Source organism: Columba livia, chromosome 1 (genome assembly GCF_036013475.1).
Source record: "Columba livia isolate bColLiv1 breed racing homer chromosome 1, bColLiv1.pat.W.v2, whole genome shotgun sequence".
In the NCBI taxonomy this organism is placed as follows: Eukaryota; Metazoa; Chordata; class Aves; order Columbiformes; family Columbidae; genus Columba; species Columba livia.
The window spans coordinates 158,084,771-158,099,294 of record NC_088602.1 but is presented as its reverse complement, the minus strand read 5'-3'; the positions used below and the strand labels follow the sequence as shown (position 1 = coordinate 158,099,294).

Below are 14,524 nucleotides of genomic sequence, written 5' to 3'. Positions count from 1 at the left end.
TCATGTAATGAATGATACTAATTTCAGTGTTATCAGTAGATTGACCTATTCTGTCTGAATTTATTTTCAGGGAGGGGAGAAGAGGAAAAAGGATTTTTCTTTTTTGTCTAATATGTGTTGGCTAATGAAGTGCACCTCTTCATGCCATGTGCAGAACATGCAAATAAAAGCACTTCCAACTACTTAAAAGTACCTCTGTGTCCTTTCAGGAATCAAATTTATTGCAGGGAATTTAAAAGGGTTTCTAAGGGCTTTGGCTGCTAAACGTGTGGAGAATAGAAACACATTTGATAATGCAGGCTGATGTTCAGGAATTACAATAAACTTTAGCTTAGAATCACACCATGGAGAAGAATTCTCACTTTTTTTAAATGTTACAGATTCCTTTCTATCTAACAGCCTTTCAGTTGTGTGTCAGCTATCTCTCTAGTAACATATATGGCTTTGAAGTAGTTGAAGCAAATGAGCATGTATATGCAAGTATTAGCAGGTATAGTAAATCACAAGCTGTTGAAAGGGTAGAGAAGTAGTGAATTTTTACAGCATGTAATTAACTGGTTTACCACGGCGGATTTAAGTGAAATATGACAATGACTTGGTGGTGGGGAGGAGGATGAAGGAGGAAGCTTAAATTAGATTTTTTTCCTTTTCTCCTCCTTTGCAGTGGTGAGACAGTCATATTTTGGCATAAGGCACAGAGTCTGTCTCTCCTACATTGCTGTGGAGTTGAAGCAGAAGGTATTAGGTCTAAATACCTGGATAACGGCTTCCTTGGTTGGGAGATAGCTTCAGAGAAGGGAAATATTAAGAATTTCAGTATAGATAATGTTATTTTATCTACCCAAAGATTGCAGTTTCACTTCTAAATGGAGAAAAGGGGCATAGCAAGGGGAAAGAGGTTTTCCATCTGTTCTCATTTACAGTTTGGCTACCTGAACAGTGGCCAAGGGACCTGAGAGGGTGTGGAGGGAAATAAGGGGAAAACTTCTTCAGGATTTCATCATTTCTGCAACCCCAGGGATGTCTAGCCACTCTTTAGCAACATGAACATGAGGTGGCAGAGAAGACTCTGTTGTGGAAGAACCTGCTGGACTGGCTGGAGGCCGATGCAGCTGAAGCAGTTTGGTGGCTGATGGCGGAGCCTCCAGTCAGCCTGTGCCACCCCACTGTTCCAGTGCGAGACACAGACATGTCCCGATAACCAGTGTCAGCAGAATGTTCCCGGGCAGGGTCATAGCCGGGAGTCTGAAAGATGAGATAACAGATCCATTAACTGGGCAAGATGGGTCTGTAATGAGAGGATACAGTTCCTTCCATGTGTAAGGGGAGTTTTCCTACTGCAGCTTTCTCTTGATTAGAAAAAAGAAAACATGTTTTCTGAAGAGATCTGGACCAACGTAGTTGTGCTGTTTTGTCGTTAAGAAGATAGATTTGGAGAAAAGATGTGGAGCTGTGTTTGTTTAAAAAAAAAGGAGAGAAAAGAAGTAGTGTTGTCCTGTTGTCCCTCCTTGCATTTATTCCTCATTGTCCCACCATTCACTTATTAAGTTTTCAACTGCTCTTTCTGTTCCTTCTGGGACATCTGGACAAGGAGCACTTCAGCTGAAAGAAGTACGAGACACAGTAAAGGGTAAATGGAAACAGGCCTGAACACACAACGTGCTCATCCAGTTTCTCCCCCTCCTTCTGCCCAAGTGAATAGAGGTTTTCACTTCTTGTACAAAAGAAGTAAAGGTTACTTATCACATATAATGGTTTCTATTGATGGCTCCTACTTGGTTTTTTTTCAGTTACATCTTTGTTTCCTTGGTATGTATTGGGACATTAGAAGAAGCTCTCGTGATTCATAGGATCCTGGAAACTACTAAGTTTCATAATTAGAAAAATTATTTTCAGTGTTTTCTGTATGTGTCTTAGTGTGTTTATCTATAGGTACTAATGCACTTGCAGTCTACACAGTGAAAACCTTTTATAGGGGTTATAAAATACTTCAGTCTACTGTAGTATCCTTGAGCCAGTGTGAACTGAAATTACTGAGTGCAAATAGTAAGTACACTGCTTTCCATAAGCAGCTGCAGTAAACACTATTAGTTGAGGATTAATCAGATTCACACTACCATTGGTTTAATTTGTGGGATGTGTTTCACTTTGTAAGAAGAGGAGCCCACTAGTATGGAGCAAAGGAGAACACCAGTTCTTATTTTCAAGCCAGTTCTTAGTGTCATATTTTTCTGCTTTCCAGGAAACAGGAGATTTCTAAATGTATTTTGTCAGAAATAAGGTGTGGTGGGGAAAATGGGATTAGAAGAGAACCTCCACACAGGAAGGAAATTCCAGATGTGGAAGAGGGTGGTCATGCACTGTAGTTATCAGGGCAAAGAAGCAGCTGATCTAACGAGCAGCAGATGATGGAGGTTATGAAGAGCTTATTTGACTTTTTTCTGATAGCTGCCAACAAAAGCAGTTTTAGTCAGCTGATTTCTAGTCTCAAAGCCAATTTACTGGGATTTTTTTATGTTTAAAATAGAAGTTGGTTCATTTAAGCCATGGTAATCAGTTGATGAAAACTAGCTAGTTAAGTGCCTGTATAGGGAAATTCAACACGGCTGTGTAACACAAAACATGGGCCCCCTTTTCAGATTCCCTAGTGTACCACAATAGGGAAGCCACATAGCTCACGAGTTATGTCTTGTGCAATAGAAATTTGAGACTTGAAAGACTAACAGGAAAAAGAATTGATTTAATGAATCCTTAAAACCTAAATAATCATTTTTTTGTGCTTAGAAAGCAGAGATGAGTAGGACCAAAACTGACATGTCAAAAATGAGAAGCGGGGTGTTTGTGGAAAAGAGGAGCTGAGGTAAAGCTATTCTGCTTTAAGCGCCCTAATGGGTTTGACAAGAGGCGTATAGTGTTGCTTGGCTTGCTGCTGATTTGGCAGCCTCTGTCTCTTCGCTGCATTTTTCACCTGTGCCCTTCGTTTGTTTCTTCTTTTTTTTTTTTCCTTTTGTATCTTGCTCATCAGAATGTGAGGTAAAAGGCTGGTACTGCAACACTCTTGTTCCAAGCAGCTAATGCTAACCAGCCTTCACAGAGAACATAATCCTTACACAAACACCTTAACTCATGAAGGAAGAGGGTCCAGTGCGACGTAGGTTTTCTTCATGTGCGGGGATTTCATCTGTGCTTTCTCCAAGAGCTGATGGCCGAAAGCTTGTCCGGAATGCTTCATTTGGAGGATATCACGAACTCTCTCCAGCTTTACCAGGTTTGTTATGGTCTTGCATTTCTTAAAATGTACAGAAGAGAATATGATTTCTTCCTCGAATTTTTCAGCTTGAATAAAAGTAATGTACTGAGATGTTGGCAAAAATCAGAAAGAATAATGCTAGTATGCATTTAGCTAACAGCTCTTTGTAGTGGGAGCATTTGTAGATAGGCAAGTAAGTTATAGTTCACGCTGCAGTGAATCTCTCTTTGAAAGGTATTTGCGTGTTCGGTACTGATGTGAATATTTGGTTTGGTTGTTTGGGCATTTATGACTGAAGTTCTGTGATGTGTTTTATAAACGCCTTCCTCACTTGTACTTTCCACTGCCCTCACACACAATGGGCTTGCTTCAAAATAGTAAGGTACAGCAGAAGGTTTTAATTTAGCTAGAACTATTTGAAGACTCTGGATGCTTGTCATCAGTGGTTTGATATAAAATGACAAGATAGAATGAGTTAGGGCTAAAATCCCTCGCTAAACTCAGTAGTGCAAGATTTTTAAGATACTTAACAGCAGAAAGGGCTTGAGTGTCCTTTTGCTCAGATTTGTTCTTTCCTGAAAATCAGTACTGGAATATTAAAATGAATTTCTAGAGTTTCATTGTCCATAATGTGCACTTCTGATACAGGTACCTGAATTTCAGCAGTTTACTTCAGGAAACTTTGGTGCTTGATAACGTATTACAAGGTCATCTTTACCTGAAAGGGGACACTTGCAGAAATTGTACATTCTTACCAGAATGAATCTGTATATGTGATTTGTCTTGTGCCTGCCCCCATACACACTTTGTCGTGTAGCCCTGTGGGGCCAGAATGCTGGGGAGGGAGTGGGAAGAAAATAGTTTTCACTGTTTATTGTGTGCCTGCTGCAGAATGGCTCAGTGAATTTGTAAGCCATGGCTCTGAAGCCACGGGAAGGATTTGGGGTGCAGAGCCCAGGGCTGGTTGTGGGTTGGTGATCAGGGAGCTCTGCAGAATCGCTGGAGCAGCATGTTCAGCCACAGGCCGGTGGGGACAGATGCTTGGGACACCACATTCTATTAAACCTCGTGTTTTAGCCCGTAATGTTTCCTTTCACTCAGCTTTAGGAAATGATTAGCCTTCTACTAAGAGTCTAACACTGAGTTTTATTCAGGCTACTCAGGAAATAAAGATCTCCAAGCCTGAAAGCGTGGAGTTGGCAGCTTGACAGATCCTCCCTACCTTTAAAATAAATGCATGTAGTCTGGTAATTACTGAAACAAAAATGTTTCCTATTTGCTTCCTTCCTATATTGGATTCTACATTAAAGCTGATAGCTGTCTGTAAGTGAACAATGAGTGACTTCTTAAAATGCAGACCAAATGGAAAACAGTTTTTAATGGAAAAAAAAAAAAGCGTAAACATAGAACTAAAAAATGTTTTATTTTTCGGAATCTTCCACATATCTGAAGAACTTAAACAATATTCATATGCTGGAGAGTATACTCTTTCAGTTTGGTTTAAGCAAAGAGTAGTTGTTGCTTGTCAAAAAGATACTCGTGTAGTTACAGTGAGGTTATTCTTTGGTTATTATTGTTTATTTTATATGCTTTTTCCAAAAGAAAAAATGACCATGAGAAAATACATAGAAGGACTTTGCTTGCTTTTCTGATTACTTCAGTTTCAAAAGCCATGGAGGAATCTGAATTAGTTAATATATGGTTGTATATTTTGTTAATATATATTGTATATTTTTAAAACTGCTTGTCATCAAACTTTTGAAAATCAGTCAGTGAAAAAGACTGATGCCTCCTCTGTTCAATTCTTTAAAAATACTTTTCCTTTTTTCTCCTGCTTTGTTTATTATTTAACACCAGTATTGATATCTCTCACTAAGAATAGCTCGTAGTTCTTCCTGAAGCATATAGTTTTTCATCTCAGTTGTTCATTCGTCACATGCACACCAGTAATCAAATCAGTCTGTTTATTGCTTTTCATTTGGAAGTCACTAATATTGTTGGTAGGCTTCCTATTTGTGATCTTCTAATGCATTGCATTGCTTTTTTACTGGTTCTTCTCTTTGTTGGAAAAAAAAGCCTCTAGTGGATAGTAATTATTTTTCTTTTTGGCTAAAGTAATGCTGGCATTAAAAAGTAACATGTTTTTTCAGATGTTATTTTTCTCAAGCATCCTAATTGAAAATGGTATTTGTTGAGAGGTATGACAGCAGGTTTTGAGACGTAGGGGGTGTTATGTGCTTGGTTTTGGTTTTTTCTGTCCCTCAAGATGCATTGAAGGGACAGACCGCAGGTGTGACTTCAAACAATGTCACCAGTTTTACACTTCAAAATTAAAATATCTTAACTAAACAGTCTTGTTTTAAAATGTACCCTATCACAGACTTTATCCTAAAGATTCTTTAACGCTAGTCTTACAATGTATATAGCCCTCATTTTTTGTCGAAGATGATTTTTTGAGATTTTTTTTCTTTTGGTATTGACAGCATGTTCCAGCTCAGTCTCTAAAGAAGGATCACTTGATTTTGTTCATGGGCATCTTGCACGTACAGAGTTCTGGTTGTTCAGGTTGTGCGCTGTTGTCAGGCTCTCGCTTCTGTCAGAAAGCTCGTCGTGAGTTATCACACAGGTTTGCACCTGCAAGTTTCACAAGGGTATGCCGAGTGTTCACAGCAGGAATGCGCTATTGAATGGTTTCCCTTGGCTTCTACGGTGGTACCGTGAACGGTGGCTGCCTGCCCTGGGGCTGGAGTCAGCTTTCAGAGCCCCTGTGGCCTGTGATGGGAAGACAAGGAAGGTCACACTGGGAGAAAGTCTATTAAGACACGGTGTTGCTGTGAACACAGTCCCTGATTTCTAGAACTGCTTTTGAGGCTAGAGTAGTGGAACTTGTATGCATTGATTTTATTTATTTATTTTTTTTTTTTAAATCTGTAAGTGCCTTAAATAATACTGGGGGCTCAATCTGCAGCTCTGAAAGTTGGTTCAAACAGCTCATGCTTGCTGTCTCCTAGCTCTGAAGGTTGCTTTCGTGTGATCAGGTACAAAACGATACACAAATCCAAGAGATTTAACAGCGAGAAAGTTACAGAAAGGGACTGCATCTTCAACACCTGAATTTATACATTGTGAAATGTGAGCTCAGGTTATCTTATCAACGAGTTCCTGATTGAATTACAGGATGGGAAACAGCAAGTAAGATGAAATATTAAGTCCAAACTCACAGTTGATAAACTCTGGAGAATTTGGAAGACGCTTTTTGTTATTAGACCTGCCTCCAGCCTCTCATTCCCTGGCAGGCTCCACTCCAGATACAGGCTTCAGTGGCTGTTTGTGGTGCAATTTTCAGTAACTCTGGGACTAATGAAACTACAAAGAGCGCAATAACACAAAGCATCATTTAGAGGCACAGTTTTCTTGACTTTCCTGTTGTCATTGTCACAAATCCATAGACAAATTGGTTGTTTGTAACTGGTAGCAGGAAGGGGGAAAATAGTATTTCTTATTATTGATTCTATTAATATAATTGTTCTGATTTTTTTTTTTTTTGTCTTGACCAAGTATTTCCACAGCAAAGTGTATGTGAGGATTCGTCTTGGGCCCATATATAGCTTTTTGTGATATATCAGTACAAATTTCCAAGCAGGTATTAGCATCAAACTGTTCTTGTCAGAAGAAGTGAGACTGCCTATGGTATTGAGATCCCTCCATCTTAATAGACACTCCCTCAAAAATGTGTCCTAACACTGAGTGAGACTGTGTCTGAGTCAGTACCTGAATTATGATTTTTTTAACCATACATTTTATCACTTGGGAGGGAAAGCCTTCTCTCTGTTTTCTGAGTGAGCTTATCCTTCCTACAGAGGAGAAGGTAACAAGTAGAATGGGGTGGGACATGAAGCTGACTGCTTGGGTTTCCTAACAGACCGAGACAGAGCAGCGCAAGGTTTTCCAGGATCAGCAGCACCCTGATTTGCCTTCACCAGCAAACCCTTCAGAGAGATCTTTGCTGTGGGTATGAGTGAGGAAGGGAATGGCCAGTGTGATGGCATGTGTATAAATCTGCAAGCATGCACACCTCCTGGGCTTGAGGTGCTGGAAGCAGAATGAAGGTGCTGCAGAGAGTTCTGAGAAGGGCGACAAAGCTGGTGGGGGGTCTGGAGCACAAGTCTGATGAGGAGCAGCTGAGGGAACTGGGGCTGTTTAGCCTGGAGAAAAGGAGGCTGAGGGGAGACCTGATCGCTGTCTACAGCTACCTGAATGGAGGTTGTGGCATGGAGGGTGTTGGTCTCTTCTCCCAAGTAACAAGTGATAGGTAGGACAAGAGGGAATGGCCTTAAATTGTGCTAGGGGATGTTTAGATTTTTTTGGTATCAGGGAAAATTTCTTTACAGAACGAGTTATCAAGCACTGGAACAGGCTGCCCAGGGAAGTGGTGGTGTCACCATCCCTGGAGGTGTTTAAAAGATGTATAGATGAGGTTCTTAGGGACATTGTTTAGTGCCTGAGTTAGGCTATGGTTGGACTGGTGATCTTAAAGGTCTCTTCCAACCAAAATGATTCTATGATTCTGTGAAATTTAGGGAAATGTGACTCAGCTTCTTTCTTTGTGTTTAATGCTCCAGGATGCAGTACTTCATTCTATTTTCATTGGTGATACCAATGAAAAACTTTTTTATGAAAAAAAGGTGAAACGAGTATGTTAGATAAGGATGTGTAAGGCCCTTAAAACTGCTGTGCTTTAGAAACTAAGCTGTGAATTATAGCTCCTCTTCTGTAAGAATAATCCTGACTTAGCACTTTCTGGTTGATCTCCATCATGAAACCTTTTGTATATGCATATGTGTCTGCATATAAATAAATAAGTATAAACTGGAAAGCCATTAGAAAATGCCAGCATTGCATTTTTAGTTGAACTTGGTTCCTGATTGGGAATTTCTTTAGGGTGTGGAGGTGAAGCGAAAACCTCATTACTGTGGTTCTTGTGTGCGTTTGACTTCTCAAGACTGGAGTCAAATCTAATAACTTCTCAGTGAAATAAGGCAGGTCTGTCCTCTAAGGTTTGAAGTAACCTTTGCTTTGTTTGAGGACCTGATGTCGGGTGCTGTAGAGAATGTGCTTTTGTATTTGGTGCTATATAGGAAAAGCGGCTGCTGGCCTCTGGATCGCGACTCACCTTTTTCCTATTTCCCTAGTACTACAAATCTTCTGCCTGTCTAGGTGCTGCTTCTCTGTGGTCAAGTTGTCTTCTGCGTTATAGGTTTTCATTAGCCAAACAAACCTGTCATGGATGTGTTGGAGGAATTTCAAAACCAAGGGTTTAATGAACTGTGCACAGAAGAGAAGGGCTTCTATAAAGACATTTAAAGGATTATTTTTAAAAAGGCATTGAAGGTTATCTTTGTGTAAACATAAAATGTAATATTATTGTATTGCAGTATATAATTTTTAAAAATCTGATCTTAAAAAAGAATCTCTGCAAAGGGTAATAAATATAAACAAAAAAAAAAATCCAAAAGACTGATTACCAGACCAAAACTAAAAGGAATCTCAGATTTCTCATGTAACCTGAAGACCAACTTAGTACCTCTATAAGTCACTGAAACTTCCCAAAATGTGTGTTTGTGATGTCTTAGACTTTGTGTGTGTTGTTAAGTTGTGGAAGGGTGAAGCTACTAATTTTAGCCTAAATAAATAAATAAATAGCAAGTCCTACACTGAACAAACTACTCAACACTGCTACAGAGAGCTAATAAACATTATTTTAAAGCTCACAAAATCTCTCCCAACATACACACACTCCCCTGAAGAATGTGAAATCCAACTTTTTCTCTGACAAGTCTTCTCATTGTAGACATCTGAGCACCAGTTTCTGTTTCGAGGTTCAGAACATGTTCCAAGGGAAGCTCAGAAGAGGTTTTGCTGCCCGTTTGTGCAATTTCTCTGCTGATGTGGTGCCCTCTGCTGGGCTGAAGCTCTGGGGTACCACTGGCAGAGCCACACAAAGGCTTTTCAGCTGCGTGGATTATTCCTCAAGTTCACGTATGACTTCATATTTATCTGCCTTCTGTCTGGAGGGCATGCAAATTATGACATTTTTACTTACTCAGATAAATGCATTGTGCAATTTGGTTTATTCCTGTGTATAAAAGCTTTACGCTGCCACCGATCTCTTAAAAGAAAATGTATCACTGAGATGTTATCTTCATGACTAGAATAGCTTATTTTTCCTTAAGGAAAGGTTCTCGGTATGTGTTCCATGGCGTGTAGCAGCTGCGCAGCAGCACTAATGGCAGTTGTGACCCCTCTCTCCATTGTCACACATAGAGTGGCTACAGCCCCATCTCACTGTGCTTTTCGGATACTGGGAAACTGTTGGGTTTGTACTGTGAATTGCTCACAGAAGATAAATGTGGGATTTCAATGACTCTTTTAATATAAAACCTCGTAGTTACGTTTATGCAGTGTCAAGTTGAGAGTATAAATTCAACGTTAATATAAGCAGCCTCTTTCAATTTCTTGCAAAAAAATGACTGACAATCTTGATCAGTGTTTTAGGTTTGCTTTCATGTAGGTGGTATTTACCAATTACTTCTAGCTACAGAAATGAACAAAACAAAAAATGCTTTATTTAATATTCTGCTCTGTGCCTGAATGTATGCAGACGAGGGGCAATGAGAAGATAAAAGTACAAAAGTTTGCACACCATATTTATGTTCGTCAGGTTATTGATAGGGTGCAGCAGCATCCAAATACAGTGGACTGTTCTTACCTCTTAGTGGGTATTTAGTTCATATTGTATTAGCTGGTATGTTTTCAACTGATGTGATGGACTGGTATGTATATGTTGTTTGAAAATCCAATTTGCTTGCGCTCTTTTATGCTAATCACAATTTGCAACTTTATTTCAAAGGCTAGTTCATATAAAATGTTATGTCTTGGAATCATTTGCAACACTGTTCTCTTTTCTTTAAGGTTTTGACAAAGGAAAGGATGATGTGTCACAAAGCAAAGAGGATACAGCGCATTCTATGTCGAAAAGCAAGGTAAGGAAAGCAGCCTCCTAATATGTCTTTAAAATGTCAGTGTGCAAACGAGTTCTGCATTTTTAATTAAGTGCCCATATATTTAACTTTCATTGTAGATAATCTTAAATATTACTTTTAGATTCAGCAATAGATAAAGATTAAAGGGAATTTCTTAATACAGTTCTCAGAATGACATAACTTGAAAATCTACGAAACATGGAGTCTTCTCACTGTCGTCTTGGAGTGGGATGTTGCCTTGCCAAATGTAACAGTGGATGGAGGCCAACTCTTGCTATGGAACTGAGTTTAAAATCTGTTTAAGCTGTAGGTGCAGATGCTGTTCACTGAGCTGTAGAAAATCTTATAAGAACGTTAAGGACACTGTAAGAGGAAAAGGTTTAGTTTAACGGCTTGAATTGCCAGAGTAAAACATAGTTAAGTGTAATCTGTTATCCTGTGTGTTGCAAAAGCTTCTGTACCGCAGAATTCAAGTATAAAGGTCCATTTTGCTGAGGTAATGAGAGTGCAAAGGAAAGCATGGTCAGTAGAACATTAAACTGGTTATGACTGCTGTGCATGTTTATGCTTTCTGGTAGTCTGGATGTTGGAAACAGAAAAGGTAGGAACCAGGCAAATTCATAGTCATTACTGTGGAGTCCCAAGATGGGAAAGGCTCACTGAGAGCCAGTGAAAACTGACAACATCCAAAGTGGAGCTGGGAGGTGGACACTGTAGTCAGCAAAATTATTGCATCTTGGGCTGGCTAAACTTGAAAAAGCAAGAAAACATGAACTACCCAAGCAACCACAAAGACTCTTTTTATGTAGCAATCCTATTTTTTTGTCTCCAGAGCTTTGTTTTGTTCTGATCGCAATTATTTACATGAATAGTTTGCGATAGCATTCTTATTCAGAATAAAATGTTCTTTTCTGATGGTAAAGAAATAGTATGCACATGATGAGAGATTCGTGTACAAACTCGTGGTATTGTAGAGACAAGTCTACTATAGGTATCTTTTCCTTTCCCAAATCCTTTTAAATTTGTAGGATACAGGTATAGAAACTGTCAGTTCTAGGGTATTGTATAGGTCGCTCTGATACAACCTTCTTTATTTGTTGGCCTGTCATAACTCCTGAGGTGTATGAACATTTTGATCAGTGGAAGTGGCCAGCATGTCAATATACTAAATCGTTATCTAGGGATATTTATGTATTAAATAGAAGAGACTGCATTTTGTGCAGTGGGCGGTTGTGTATGGTTTGATCACTGGACAGAGTAGCTAAGTTCACTTGTTTTTCTCATTTAGGCATCACTACAGGATTGAGTTTAAAGGCTTTAAATTACCCTGCTTTGTAGTTTTCTGTTTTCCGTGAGGATGTCCATTGGTTTTTACAGAGGCAGATGTGGTAACAGACCCTTGAACAGATTGTCAGGGTGCAGCAGGCATGGGCTGCTCTGCGGGGGAAGGTGAGGACCTGAGCTTGAGGCTCCCGAGGGATGTGGGGGAGATACCCATGTGATTTGGGGCACAGCTCTTTCCTTAGGGCTCTGCTGCAAGGTGAGCGCTGTGTCTTTCCAAGCTGGCCCTGGGCACAGGCACCCGCACCCCTAGGAGACAGAGGGATTGCACTCGAGGTCTTGGCACAAGTTTTTCTGTGATACTTCATGTGTCAGAGCTTTAAAGAGAAATGCTGAAGAAATATTGAAGGAAATCCAAGTGCCTTAAAAATTACAGTAGCGTTTCCCTGCTTTTGAACAGTGTCATCAGAATAGCGCTGGGGTGAGCAGGTTGGGTTTTGCAGCTGATGCTGCAGTTCTGTGGTGTGTAGCTAAGCATAGAAATGCTTACAAGAAGTGACCTCAAGTTGTGCCAAGGGAGGTTTAGAATGGATATTAGGAGAAATTTCTTCATGGAAAGGGTTGTCAGGCATTGGAACAGGCTGCCCAGGGAAGTGATGGAGTCACCATCCCTGGAGGTGTTTAAAAGATGTGTAGATGGGGCACTTCAGGTCACAGTTTAGTGGTGGACTTGGCAGTGCTAGGTTAACCATTGGACTCAATCTTAAAGGTCCTTTACAACCAAAATGATTCTATAATTCTGTGATTTCAAGCTGTTCGTGTCTTACAGCTGATTTGGAATCACAAACTTTGCATCTCTCCGCTTCTACTGCATCCTAGAGCTTCACTTGTCAGGGAGATCAGGGAAGAATACATTACCATCCAGCTTGCTTCTGATCAAAGTATTTGTGTTGGTTACCTCTAAATGAGGTTTTACTAGGAAATCAAGTTAATATGGTCTCTTTTAACTTGGTTTTATTTCAGACTCTTTTAATCATTTATCTTTGAGTATCCAATTTATTTTTCTCTTCCTTTTTTTTTCTCTTGGTTCTTATCTTTCCAGGATCTTAAGTCTTTATTTGCTTTGTCATTACTTTTGTTTGTGTCTTTTTGCTATCAAAGATGAGATCAATAATCCTACTTCAGATACATATTTTTCTTCATCCATTTTTTTGCAATAACTGTATGTGGGACTTGATGAGATTAGTGGTTCCTTTAAAATGTACAAATAAATGTCAGCCTAACAGAAGATGGTGTCTGTTACAGCTGTGGAGGTGAAATAGCAACCCTCCTTTTTAAGTAAGGATGGAAAAGCAGTGATGAGACTTGCCCAGAATCTGGTACTGAATGTGCCTCGCTGGAAGTTGCAGCAGGTTCTCTTAAAATGTTTTCTTAAGTTTTGATCCTGTCTGATTTGTGTGGATATAACTGAGGAAGTCACTAGCTTATAAATACACGAATCACTGATCTGTCTTGTGATCCATCGGACACGTAAATATGGAACTTTACTCAGTGTTGTATTACTGAGCTTTAAAACTGAGATACTGAGAGAAGGAGTTTTTGTAGCCTGTGATTCTTACTGGTTCAGGGCTTTTATATGCGTGACCTTTAGATTGCATTAGCTTTCTGTTAGTGAGCAAGTAGAATATTTATGAATGTTTTACTTAAGTTGCTCCATTATAGCTTGCATAATGATTACATTACCTCTTCTTATGTGACAGCGATAAGCATTTTTCCCTCTTCTGTTATTACATTTGAAGTACTGTATTTCATTTGGCTTCTAGACAGAGGAATTAGATTTCAAGTTGTATGCTTGTCTTAAAGCTAAGTTTTGAATGTTAAGGGCATATCTTTAATAGAAAATGAAGAGGCTTCCTTCAATTTTCCAATTTATATATGGAAGTTAGAAAACATTTACTAATTGTTGAAATAATTTTAAGATAAAAATACTTTTTGCCAGTTATTGCGCATATCTATTTGACACTAAGCTATCTAAGTAGACTCCTGTAAAGTCTTAATTCTGAATTAAAGGTGTCTTACGTCACATCAAAGTTAAATTGCTTTGTCCTACTTGTAAATCTTTAGATTTTTATTTATTTGTTTTGAGCAGCTTCTGTATGAATAGAATGCTGAAGTGTACTGTTTCTATTATTGCAGTAAGTTTTCTCAAAGCTTGCCTGTTTTTTGGATGTCATCTTATAGTGTTCCAAAATAGATGTTCAGAGAATAGACTTTGCCTTGTAGTCTGAGATTCGAAATGACTAGTCAGAAATATCGAACAGATCGAGAAGCAGTTCTCATAAACTGTCCTTGAATATATACAGTTTAGAATGTTACACTGAATTTTCTTTTTTCTAATTTATCTGAAGTTTCAGTGTAGGGGATACCTACTCAGTGTTCTCTGAGTTGCAGTAGGAATGCCATGATAACTGTGATAGACTCTTTTTTTTTTTTAACTTTTAAGAGCTGTGTATCCCAAGGTGAATCTTTTGTGGCTCTAGTTCCCTTTCAACTAGTAGGCAGCAGATGCCAAGGAATAAACTTTGAACCTCACAAGATGTGTGGAGAGGCAGGAGAGAGAACTCGTGATGCTGAGGCAGCATTTTATCTTCCATGAGCAAAGACTTGGGTTTGGTGAACAAACCTGAGCCTCATCCCCTGTCTGTCGCCTCTGTGAGCTTCTTGAAGATGACTTGCAAAAAGTAATCAGAGCCTGGGATTGGGGAGGAAGGAGCAGAACAAGTGCCATTAGTGGTCAGTTGTTCTCTGATGATTTATAAAGCTTCTTCAATCCAGGACTCAGCGCTCTATTTTCCTTCATGGGTCATGGGGTAAGTGCCGCTATAGCAATCCGAACGAAGGAGCTCTGAAGTTAAAAATGGACATGTTGGGATTCCTGTGTCACAGGAAC

General features: G+C 39.4%; 1 protein-coding gene across 12 annotated transcripts in view; it reads left to right on the top strand.

The window, feature by feature from the left end:
• OSBPL8 (oxysterol binding protein like 8) overlaps positions 1-14,524 on the top strand; it is a 96,567-nt gene that overhangs the window by 53,615 nt on the left and 28,428 nt on the right. For 9 of the 12 annotated variants that reach the window (XM_065040916.1, XM_065040901.1, XM_065040958.1 and 6 more), the window contains one exon: positions 10,223-10,293. In XM_065040916.1, coding sequence (XP_064896988.1) covers positions 10,223-10,293 — 71 coding nt within the window. Of the gene's footprint in view, positions 1-3,025; positions 3,269-10,222; positions 10,294-14,096; positions 14,445-14,524 lie in introns of those variants that run through there. The other 3 variants (XM_021298127.2, XM_065040930.1, XM_065040987.1) reach the window with 2 other exon arrangements.